The sequence below is a fragment of the Elephantulus edwardii genome, unplaced genomic scaffold, assembly GCF_000299155.1.
Source record: "Elephantulus edwardii isolate Elephantulus edwardi_28Jun2011 unplaced genomic scaffold, EleEdw1.0 scaffold00548, whole genome shotgun sequence".
Taxonomy (NCBI): domain Eukaryota; kingdom Metazoa; phylum Chordata; class Mammalia; order Macroscelidea; family Macroscelididae; genus Elephantulus; species Elephantulus edwardii.
Genome location: NW_006400298.1, coordinates 115,702 through 128,343, shown reverse-complemented (window position 1 = coordinate 128,343; position 12,642 = coordinate 115,702). Strand labels below are relative to the sequence as shown.

The window sequence follows — 12,642 nt, the reverse complement described above, 5'->3', positions numbered from 1 at the left end:
TCCTTGGCCATGTGCCCAAAGTTTGTGAGACGGAGCTTCAAAATCCTAAAAATATGTAAAAAATCCTAGCCTCAGAAAAGGAACTTGATTTCACTCTTTCCAAGAGAGACCTATTTGTTTTCTTGGCAGGCCATATGTTCAAGACTCTTGTCCAGCACCTTAACTCGAAGGCATCGATTCTTCCTCTCATCCTTAGTCAGTGTCCAGCTCTCTGAAGCATAGCAGGTAATTGCGAAGACCATGGCCTGGATTAGGCTCACCTTAGTCTCGAGACTGACATCGTTCCCTTTCAGCACTCTGGAAACGTCCCTGACAGCAGATTTTCCCAATGCAATTAGTCTTTTGATTTCCTGACTGCTGGTGTTAAGAGTGTTGATTATTCAGCCAAACAAGCAGTAATTGTCAACAATTATTATGGCATTAGAGACATTTATTGCCAATGTGAGATGGATCTTTGAAGAAAGCAGAGAGTACCAGAAAAATGTCTGTGTTTCATTGATTATGCAAAGGCATTTGACTGTGTGGATTACAACAAATTGTGGTTAACCTTGAGGAAAATGGGAATCCCAGGACACTTGGTTATGCTTATGCAAAATCTTATACATGCACCAGGAAGCAGTCCTCAGAACAGAGCAGGAAAACATTCCATGGTTCAAAATCATGAAAGGAGAGCATCAGGGATGCATCCTGTCTCCATACCTTTTCAATCTATATGCAGAACAGATCATTCAGGAAGCAGGGCTTTAGGAGGAGGAATGTGGCACCAAGATTCGAGAGGAAGACTCATCAACAACCTACATTATGCTGATATACGACCTTGCTTGCTGAAAATGAAGAAGACCTGAAGTGCTTGCTGCAGAAGGTCAAGGACTATAGTCTTCAATGTGGATTGAAGCTCAACATCAAGAAGACTCACTACTGGGCCAATTAGTAGCACCATGATAGATAGAGTAGAGACTGTTAACAATTATAGTTTGTTTGGCCCCACATTCAACACTCTTGGCACCAGCAGTTAGGAAGTCAAAAGATGAATTGCATTGGGAAAATCTGCTAAGCACCTTTCCAGAGTACTGAGGGGCAATGATGTCACTCTTAGAGACTAAGGTGTGCCTGATTCAGGCCATTATCTTCACAACTGCTTGCTATGCATCAGAGAGTTGGCCAATAACTAAGGATGATAGAAGAAGAATTGATACCTTTGAGTTGTGGTGCTGGAGAAGAGTCTTGAACATATCATGGACTACCAAGAAAACAAGTAGAGAGGGACATCATGCTTGGAAGGGTGGAGGGAAGGAGAAAAAGAGGGAGACCATCAATGAGATAGATTGATACAGTGACTGGGGTAATGGGGATAGGTGTGTTGGAGATAGTAAGGTTGGCACAGCATAGAGCAGGTTTCAGAGCTATTGTACATAGGGTCACTATGAGTTACAAGTGAGTCTATGGCACATAACAACAACAACATGGGCTCTGTGACAGGGTGAATGAAACACCTGTAGATAGGTGAGTGCAAGTTTTATGCCACAGGTATATCTGACCCAAGACATTTTTATTCTGGGTTTTGTCCATTTTTAGAACATAAGATCTTTATATACTGTCATCTTAGATAAATGTATTTCGTTTTGAAAAAGAATGCTAGAGAATTATGAAGTGTTTAATTTGTTTTAAATGTTTAAAATATGTACATTGTGCTGGAGTGGATTCTGTCATGTTGAGAGTCCACCTGATTGTGTTAGATGTATATTTAATTAAAGGAAAGCCTTGATTCTATATATTGTCCAAAATAGCCTTGCTAGCAATTTTGATGTTGTTATTACTAGAGTCTTTTAAACATTGCAGGCACTTAAAAACTCAAAAGAAAGATGTGCAATTTCCTCTCATATGATTTTTTTCATATGATTTCTTAAAATTTTTTTTATTGTTAATTTTAATGAAAATTCACACAGACTTTGGATTTCCATTCATTCACTGTTGTACTTTTCTCCTCTCCCAACCCTCCTCCCAGTACATTATCCTCTTGGAAAAGTAAAAGAAAATTTCTTTCATTGTTTTACAATCCTCCCCCCAGGTCCACTCCACTATGCAGCCTTCTCTCTGGACTCCTGTCATGACAAAAATGCCTAATCATATATCCCTTTTAAGCAGTTTTCTCCCTCATCTGTTTCAATGCAGTATACATTCTTTTGTTTTGTTTTGTTTTACTCTATATAATTTTTTAATTCTCATAAAGCCTTATATAATCATATAATTTACAAATCTGTGCCAATAATACAGCTCCTCTACCATAATCATTTTTATGAGGTGATAAATATAAGTAGATGAACATTGTTTGATTTTAACTTTTTTGTCATCAGAGACAAAAGTCTTCAGGATTGTCTTTAAAGAGCTATTAAACAATGTTCATCTACATCCATCATGCTGACTTTTAAAAGCATGTGACATGGCAGATCTTTTATACAATGTGAGAAGTGCTAAACATTCTTTATTTGCTATCATACACAAACCACACTGAACTGCTTTTTGTTATTCAAAAGGCAACATTTTAGATACAGGGAATTTGAATTCCATTAACACAGTCAAGGGCAAATAGATAAAGTCTTGCTACTTTATCTCTAGCCCTTGCATTTAAAGAGGCTGATAGAAATTGAAGCAGGTGAGGTGTGTTCTGTTCCATGTGACAGTAAAGACATCCTTGTATTTAAATAAAATTTGTATAATCAGTTATAGAAATCTAAATATAAAAACCATCTCCTATAGATTGTGATGCGGCATCCACCATCTCTGTTAAAAACCGAATAAGACTAATTCAACTAACCTAGAGCCTAGTCATCTCTTTGGAAGGGAAAAGTAGTGAACAACACCTGCTAAATTACTATCAAAATTGTAAGTGTCATCATAATAATTTAAACAAAGCCAATTTTACCGAATGCAGGCCTGTCTTAACAAAAATATTCTATCAGCCATTCATGATCTAAATTCTGGTATGAGATCAATTTAAATATGGTACATGTAAAAAAAAGGTCACAGGACATTTCTACTTTGTAATAAATAAGGCAGAGGCCAACTATGTTACTCATTGGTAGCTTTCTTAAGATAAGCTATCAACTCTGCCCTTTCTGTCTTCTTCTTAATGCCAGCAAAGATCATCTTTTTTCCAGGGATGTATTTCTTGGGATTCTCCAGATACTCCATCAGTGTATCCTGTCCCCAGGTGATACCTTTGTTCTTATTGGCATCTGTATAAGAGAATCCAGGGGCTTGACCAGTCTTCCGCCCAAATAAACCATGCAGGTTCAGCCCAGTCTTGTGATTGCCCCCCTTCTCCACGGTGTGGCACTGGGCACACTTCTGCACAAAAATTTTCTTGCCCTTCTCAACATCACCCATTTTGAAGTCACTCTGTAGTCCTGCACAACCCAAAGATAAACTCTCAGGCACCGGACGTCCTGCTCTCTTAAGTCCAAGGACACGCCGGCCCGCACCTATCGCAGTATACATTCTTTTTTTTTTTTTTTTCGCAGTATACATTCTTGAACCCATCTTTCTCAGTCTTCCCCCAACCCTGATGTCAGTCCTGTTTTATAACAGTGGCACCATGCAGTATTTGTCCTTTTGTGACTGAGATACCTCACTCACCATTAATGTCCTCCAGGGTCACCCATTTTGAATACTATTGCATGAGTTCCTTGTTTTTCAACGCAATGTAGTATTCCATTGTGTGAATATACCACAGCTTCTCTATCCATTCATTTGTTGATGGGCACTTAGGTTGTTTCCAACTCCTTGCTATTGTGAACAAAGCCACAATAAACATGAGTGTGCATATATCTGCTTGGATGTCAGTTGTGGTCTCTTTGGGGTATATTCCCAGTTGTGGAATTGCTGGGTCAAATGGTAACTATTTGTAACTTTTTGAGAAAGTGCCATACTGCCTTCCACTGTGGTTGCACCATCATATGATTGACTGCCTCTGAAAACCTGCTGGAAGGTCAATTATGGATTTATTCTGACTCTCTGGAGACTAAGGTACGTCTGATACAGGCCATGGTCTTCGCAATCACTTGTTATGCATCAGAGAGTTGGGCAATGATCAGGGAGGATAGAAGGAGAATTGGTGCCTTTGAGCTGTGGTGCTGGAGAAGAGTATTGAGAATACCATGGACTGCTAGGAAAACAAACAGATTTGTCCTGGAAAGGGTTAAACCGGGTGGCTCCTTGGAGGCAAGGATTCTGAGGCTCCGTCTAACATACTTTGGACATGTTGTGAGGAGAGACCGGTCCTTGGAGAGGGACATCATGCTTGGGAGGGTGGAGGGATGGCGCAGGAGAGAAAGGTCCTCTATGAGGTGGATTGATTCAGTGACTGGGATAATTGGGATGGGAGTGTCAGAGACAGTGCGATTGGCACAGGATAGAGCGGAGTTTAGGGCTGTTGTACATAGGGTCGCTATGAGTCTCAGGCGACTCGACGGCACATAACAACAACAACATAACACCACAGCAATAAAAATCTATCATCAGGCTTAATCAGACTTATGTAATAATTAAATTGGAAAGACTTTATCAGACTATGTGAGAATTAAATGAGAAAGAGATCCCATTAGTTTTCTACAGTGTGTACTAAATAGTACACTTTTTAAAACTTATGTCAAAATTTTATGCTAGCTTCCATACAAATTCATATATATTGTGTTTCACATTTTCCTTCATTCACATGTTTCATACAATCATATCCATACATTTGTTTTGGTTTTTAATTCTTATTTTAATGCGGACTGAGAGTGGGGTGGAGCTCCCTGATTAAACAAGCGTGGAAGGAGGAGTGGCATCCACTTCCATAATAGCTTGCCTCCGGAAACCCTATGAACTTGGAGAGAGGATGAAAGGCACCCAAGCGTCAAGGACTCTCCTTCATAGGGTCGCCTTCGACTCCACGGCACTTAGCAACAACAACATTGATTTGCATACAAAATTCACATACATTGTGCTTCACACTTCATTCACATTGTTTTTCATACCATCATTTCCATATATTGTGTTTTAGAAAATTAATCACCATTGAACTATGCCCACCATTACCCCATCTTTTCAGGTCCCCATCGGATCTTTCCATTTCCTTTACCCCCACCCTCCACCCGCCAAATTGAGTGATCCTGGGATTTTCCCGCTGCCCATGCTCACTTCTCTGCTTTCTCTCCTTCACCACTCTTGAACCTCCATACATGTTTTACTAGTTATCTTTCTGTTTTTTACTGTAATAGTCTTATGTAGTATTTGTACTTATGACACTGAATTAGCTCACTCAGCATAATTTTCACCAGTCTCTCAAATTATGTAGTATTTTTAAAAAAATATTTGCTCCTGAATGCTTCATATTATTTCATTGTGTGAATGTACCACAATTTCTCAGTCCATTCTGGTTGGGGCTTTGGGCTGTTTCCAAGTTCTGGCTCTGATCAATTAGTTGTGGCCTCCACTGCACGTGGACCAGCCTGTTTCCAAGTTCTTATGATTGTGAATAATGATTCTATGAAGATGGGTGTACAAATTTCCATTTGTGTCTCTATTCAAATTTCCTCGGGATATATTCCTAGCAGTGCAATTGCTGACATATGAAGTTTCTATGTTCAGTTCTTTGAGAAAATGCCAAACTCCCTTCCAGAGTGGTGGTACTATTTTACAATCCTACGGGTCGCTATGAGTCGCAAGCGACTCGATGGCACATAACAACAACAACAACAACAACCAACAGTATATGAGACTTCTAATCTCTCCATATCCTCTCCAACTTTATTGCTTGCTGTCCTGTTAAACTTTGCCACTACTACTGAGGTAAGATAGTATCTCATTTTGGTTTTGGGTTGCATCTCTCTTATCATTAGTGATTTTGAGCATTTCTTCATGTGCCCATTGACCACTGAATGTCTTCCTTTGTGAAAAGTATTTCCATGTCTTTTGCCCATTTTGTAATTGAGTTATCAGGTTTTTTTCTTGTAGGATCTTGTAAACTTTTGTTATGACACTCTTATCAGATATGATATAGTCAAATCTTTTTTTCCCACTCAGGTTTTCTTTTCAAACTATTGAAAAAGGTTTTGATGAACACGGGGACTTAATCTTCAGAAGGTACCACTTACCAATTTTATCCTCTCCTGGTTGTGCATTTCTGGCTGGATTAGTCAACTTAATTATACCATAGGCTAAGCCTTTTAAACTTAGTCGTATTTTGTCTCTTATGATCGTTAGATTGTTGTTCTTTTTCTATTTGATGGACGTCTTGATTAGATCATTAATTTTGCTTTTTATGTGTTTATCTGTTACTATAAACTGTATACCGATGACTATCTTAGCTATATTTCAGACGTTTTTGTATGTTGTGTTTTCATTATCATTTATTTTTAGGAACTTTTAAATGTCATTCTTTATTTCTTCTGTAACTCAATCATGACCTAGCAGAGTGTTATTTAGCTTCCACATGAGTGATTTTATAAGCTTTATCCTCTTGTGGTTAATTTCTAGTTTTATGGCCAAGTGGTCTGAGTAGGTACTTTTTATTATGTAAATGTTTTTAAATTTGTTGAGTTTTGCATTATATATATATATATATAATCAATTCTGGAGAATTTCACTTTATTGTTGTTATGTGCTGTCGAGTTACTTGCGAGTCTGTAGAGGACCATAGAATGTAAAGGACTGCATCCTTAGAATATGGCTGTGTGCCTTGCACATAGAAGGTGTCTTCAGAAAGAAGACTGCAAGCACAGCTCCCAAGGCGCTCTGAGAAGGAAGATTGCAAGCGGTTCCCATACATCTTTAGACACAGACTTTCATTCTTATTCCTGCTCTTGATGAGGTTGTTGCAAGATGAGAGAAAGCACAGTTTATGAATACAAAGTCTTGGTTGAATGTATCTAACTATGTACCCAGCCCATCCAAACCCTATATTAATCTTGATGTTTTTACTTGTATCCAGCCCGCCTGGTCCCTATAATGTAACCCTTGAAGTTTCTATTTCTCTGTGAACCATCTCTTTGTTTTCAAAAGGTATAAATGAAGATAGCACAGCTGCCCGGGGCCAGTCCAATTCCATCTTGTCTGGCCGGTCCAGTCCTGTCCTGTCCTGTCCTGTTTTGTTTCTGTAAGTTGTTTGTGTCTCTTGTGTCTTTATTTATTCATTTCTTCAAGGCATCATTTCCCCCAGAGAAGTAGGATAAGCAGTCCCCAACACGACTCTTATTGACCCTGTGTACAATAGCCCTAAACGCTGCTCTATCCTGTACCAGCCTCATTGTCTCCGACACTCCTACTCCCACTACCCCAATTACTGAATTGATCTATCTCATTAAGGGTCTTTCTGTCCTGTGCCATCCCTCCACTCTCCCAAACGTGATGTCCCTCTCCAAGGACCGGTTCCTCCGGGCAATATGCCCAAAGTATGTCAGATGAAGCTTCAGAATCCTCCAAGGAGCAGCCCAGCTTTATCCTCTCGAGGACAAACTTGTTTGTCCTCCTAGCAGTTCATGGTATATTCAACACTCTTCTCCAGCACTACAGCTCAAAAAGCATCAATTCTCTATCATCCCTAGTCACTGTCCAGCTCTCTGATGCATAGCACACAATTTCAAAGTCTATAGCCCAAATCAGGCGCACCTTAGTCTCCATCTTGATGTCTCAGTACTCTGGAGAGGTCCCTGACAGATGAGTTTCCCAGTGAAATTTGTCTTTTGATTTCCTGGCTGCTGGGACCAAGAGTTTTGACTGTAGATCCAAGCAAACTAAAACTATTAACTATCTCTGTCTCTTCACCATCCATACTGATGCTGCCAATTGGCCCAGTGGTGAGAATCTTTGTTTTCTTGATGTTGAGCTTCCATCTGAATTGAAGCCTGCAGTCCTTGACCTTCTTCAGCAAGCACTTCAGGTCCTCCTCAGTTTCAGCAAGCAAGATTGTGTCATCTGCATAACGCAGGTTGTTGATGACTCTTCCAGCAATCCTGCTGACACTTTCCTCCTTGTACAGTCCAATGTCCCAGATGATCTATTCTGCATACAGATTGAAAAGGTATGGAGACAAAATACATCCCTGACAGACCCCCCTCTCAATTTTGAACCATGCAGTTTTCCCTTACTCTGTTCTGATGACTGTCTCTTGGTCCAAGTATAGGTTTCATATAAGCACAATCAAATGCTCTGGAATTCCCATTCTTCTCAGAGCGAGCCACAGCTTGTTGTGATCCACACAGTCAAAAGCCTTTGCATAGTCAATGAAGCACAGATAGACATTCCTCTGGTACTCTCTGCTTTCTGCCAAGATCTATCTAATATTAGCTATAATATCCCTCATCCTCGATATAATACCATGACCTCTTCTAAAGGCAGCCTGCACATCTGGCAGTTCTCTGTTGAAGTTTTGCTCCAGTCATTTTTAGTTTATTCTCAGCAAAATCCTGCTTGTATGTGATATTAATGATATTGTTTAATAATTTCCGCATTTTGTTAGGTCACCTTTCTTTGGAATGGGAACAAATATCGATCTCTTCTAGTCAGCTAGCCAGCTGGCTGTCCTCCAGATTTCTTGGCAGAACTTAGTGAGTATATCCAGGGCAGCATCTGTTTGTTGAACTATGTCAAGTGGTATGCCGTCAATTCCTGGAGCCTTGGTTTTTTGCCATATCTTTCAGAGCAACTTGAACATCCTTCTTCATCACCTCAGGCTCTTGCTTATATGTTATTTCATTAAATTTTTCTGTATCGGCCAATTTCTTCTGGTACAGTGACTCTGTATACTCTTTCCATCTTCTTTTAGTGCTTCTTGGATCATTTAACACTCTACCAAGCATCCTTAAGTATTGCCACGCGTGGCTTGAATTTGTTTTTCAAATCCTTCAGGTTAAATAACGCTGAGTTTGACCCTTTTGATTTTCTGACTCCAGCTCTTTGTACATTTCATTATAGTATCTTACTTTGTCATCCTGAGCTGCCCTTTGAAATTTTCTTTGAAATTTGAAAATTCAGCTCTTTAATTTCTTGATTTCTTCCTTTAGCCTTGGATTCGTGGCACTCTAATGCAATATTCAGTCTCTTCTGACATCTATCTTGGTCTTTTCTTCCTCTTCAGCCTTTGTAATGATCTTTTTGCATTCTTCATGGACTGTATTCTTGATATCCTCCCACAGCTCATTTGGTCTACGCTCATTGTTGCTCAAGGCCTCAAACCTTTTCCTGAAATGGTTTTGAAATTTGAGTGGGCTAGACTTACAGTCAAATTTTATTTCCCATGGATTTGATTACATTTTCTTCAACTTCAGCTTGAACTTGCATATGAATAGTTGGTGTTCTGTCCCACAATCAGCACTTGGCCTGGTTTTCACAGCTGATATTGAGCTTCTCCAGCAATTCTTTCCACAAATGTACTCGATTTTATTCCTATGCATGCCATCAGGTGAAATCCATGTGTATAGCTTGTGTTTGTGTTTCTTATAAAAGGTTTTTGCAATGAATAAATCATTTTTAGTGCAGAATTCTATCATTCTATCTCCAGCCTCATTTCTATCACCGAGTCTGTGTTTTCCAGCTACTAATCCTTTTTCCCTGTTCCCAATTTTTTTGTTCCAGTCACTCATTATTATCAGTGCACCTTGATTGCATGTTCAGTTGATTTCTGACTGCAAAAGTTGGTGGAAATCTTCTATTTCCTCCTCTTTGGCTCTGGGTGTTGGTGTGTATATTAGAATAAAAGTGGTATTCACTGGACTTCTTTGAATGCTTATGGATAATATCCTATCACTCAATGCATATTCCATGACGGATCTAGAAATTACTTTTTTATTTATGAAACCAACCCCATTTTTCCTCAACTTTTCATCCCCGACATAGTAGATCATATGATGATCTGATTAAAAATGTCCCAATCCAAGCCATCTCACTTCACCAATACCTAGAAGAAAGTAAATTGACCCTTGTTGTTGTTGATTGCCTTTGAGTTAAACATGACTCATAGCAACCCTGTGAACAAGAGGTCTGAAGCCCCTCTACAACTATTGCCATTTATCAGTTCATTGAGTTTCCAGAGGCATGTTATTTAGGAGGTGGATGACACTCCTGCTTACAAACCTGTCATAGTATGTTATTGTTGTTATGTACCATTGAGTTGCCTGCTATGTATAATGACCCTATGTATAGCAGCTCTGAACCTTTCCCTGTCCTGAGCCAGTCTCAACAACTCTGACACACAAACCACCATTGACCCAGTTACTGTATTAATCCATCTCATCTGGGGTCTTCCTCTCCTGCGCTGTCCATCCACCCTTCTGAGCATGATGTCCTTCTCCAATGACCATGTGCGCAAAGTAAGTGAGGCAAAGCTTCACAATCCTAGCCTCCAAGGAAAGACCTGGTTTCACCCTCTCCAAGACATACCTATTTCTTTTCTTGGCAATCCATGGTATGTTCAAGATTCTTCTCTAGCATCACAGCTTGAAGGTATCTGTTCTTCTGTCCAATCCTCTGAAGTGTAACAAGTAATTGAGAAGGCCATGGCCTGGATTAGGTGTACCTTTGTATCAAGATTGACATCATTGCTCTTCAGCACTCTGGAGAGGCCCATGACAGCAGATTTTCCTAATGTAATTCCTCTTTTGATTTCCCGACTGCTGGTGTTTAAGAGTGTTGATTGTGGATCTGAGCAAGCTGTAATTGCTAACAACTTCAATCTCTTTCCCATCTATTATGGTGCTGCCAATTGGCCCGGTTGTGAGTATCTTTGTCTTCTTAATGTTGAGCTTCAAACCATATTGACTACAGTCTTTGACCTTCTACAGCAAGTGCTTCAGGTCTTCTTCAGTTTCAGCAAGCAAGGTTGTGTAATCTGCATATTGTTAATGAGTCTTCCTCCAATCTTGATGCCACACTCCTCCTCATAAAGCCCTGTTTCCTAAATTATCTCTTCTGCATACAAATTGAAAAGATATGGGGACAGGATGGATCCTTGGTGGACTCCTTTCTCATTTTGAAATATGCAGTGTTTCCTTGCTCTGTTCTGAAGACTGCTTATTAGTCCAAGTATAGGTTCGTATAAGCATGATCAAGTGTTCTGAGATTACCATTTTCCTCAAGGTTAGCCATAATTTATTGTGATTCGCACAGTCAAATGCCTTTGCATCATCAATGAAACAGAGATTGACATTTTTCTGGTACTCTCTGCTTTCTGCCAAGATCCATCAGACATTGGCAATAATGTCCCTAGTGCCACGACCTCTTCTAAACCCAGCTCGTATTTTTAGTAGTTCACTATAAATGTACTGTCCAAGTCTTTTCTGGATAATCTTCAGCAGGATTTTACTAGTGTGTTGAGTGTAATACTCTGGATACATTAAAAAGTCAAATTGGTTTATTGTATAGTTTAGATTTCTGCATTTTTGTTAAATTTTTTCTGCGTTGATTTCTCCTTTGGTGAAAGAGGTGTGTTAAAATCTCCTAACACTCTTGTGATTCTGTCTATTTATTTCTTTAGTTCTGTTAATCATTATTTTATGTATTTTGCAAGTCTATCATTTGGAACATAAATGTTGGCCAAAGTTATGTCTACCTGATCTATTGTACCTTTAATCATTATATAGTGCCCTTCCTTATCTTTTATGGTCATTTTCATCTTTAAGTTCATTTTGTTTTCACAATAGAGTTGCTTTTTATATGCATTGAATATCTACAATTTAACAATATGCACTGGTTTTGAGTTTTTTCTTAAAAAAACTCCAAAACAGGCCGGCGGCGGCCGTGATGGCTGTGGGGCTGGGAGGCTGACTGCCCGGATAGGAGCGGGCCGCGCGCCCAGAGTCTCGGCGGCCGCTGCTCCGGCGCGCCTTGCGCCAGGACCACCTCTGCCGCCTCCTCCGAGCATTTCGAGAAGCTGCACAGATCTTCCGCAGCCTCCATGAGGACCTGCAGGGGGTGCCTGAGCGGCTGCTGGGGACAGCGGGAACCGAAGAGAAGAAGAAGTTGATCAGAGATTTTGATGAAAAACAACAAGAAGCAAATGAAACGCTGGCAGAGATGAGGAAGAACTACGTTATGCACCCCTATCTTTCGGTAATCCTATGATGTCCAAACTTTGAACCTACCGGAAAGACCTTGCCAAACTGCATCGGGAAGTGAGAAGCACACCTTTGACAGCCACATCTGGGGGCCGAGGAGACCTGAAATTCAGTACCTATATGCTGAAGAGAACGAGCACATGAATCGACTACAGTCTCAAAGGGCCTTGCTTCTGCAAGGCACTGACAGCTTGAACCGGGCCACCCAGAGTATTGAGCGTTCTCATCGGATTGCCACGGAGACTGACCAGATTGGCTCCAAAATCATAGAGGAACTGGGGGAGCAACGAGAACAGCTGGAACGTACCAAGAGCAGACTGGTAAACACAAATGAAAACTTGAGCAAAACTCGGAAGTTTCTCCGGTCAATGTACAGAAAAGTGGTGACCAATAAACTGCTGCTTTCCATTGTCATCTTACTGGAGCTCATCATCCTGGGATGCCTGGTTTGTTACAAATTCTTTCGCAAGCACTGAATTTCCTATAAAGAAGGATTTATGGACCAGAACTTTGACCCTCTGAATGAATATGAGGAACATGGATTAAACTG

General features: G+C 40.1%; 1 protein-coding gene and 1 pseudogene across 1 annotated transcript; one reads left to right on the top strand and one right to left on the bottom strand.

Annotated features, from left to right (window-relative positions):
• Positions 1-3,069: 3,069 nt before the first annotated feature.
• LOC102849622 (cytochrome c-like) lies at positions 3,070-3,387 on the bottom strand. The gene has a single exon (XM_006903236.1). The coding sequence runs from the start codon at positions 3,385-3,387 to the stop codon at positions 3,070-3,072; it is 318 nt and encodes a 105-aa protein (XP_006903298.1).
• A 2,950-nt stretch (positions 3,388-6,337) lies between these two features.
• LOC102852507 lies at positions 6,338-12,568 on the top strand (annotated as a pseudogene).
• Positions 12,569-12,642: the final 74 nt, after the last annotated feature.

Bases quoted from the DNA above. Each gene is read 5' to 3' on its own strand.
- LOC102849622 (XM_006903236.1), bottom strand. From the start codon at position 3,387: ATGGGTGATGTTGAGAAGGGCAAGAAAATTTTTGTGCAGAAGTGTGCC.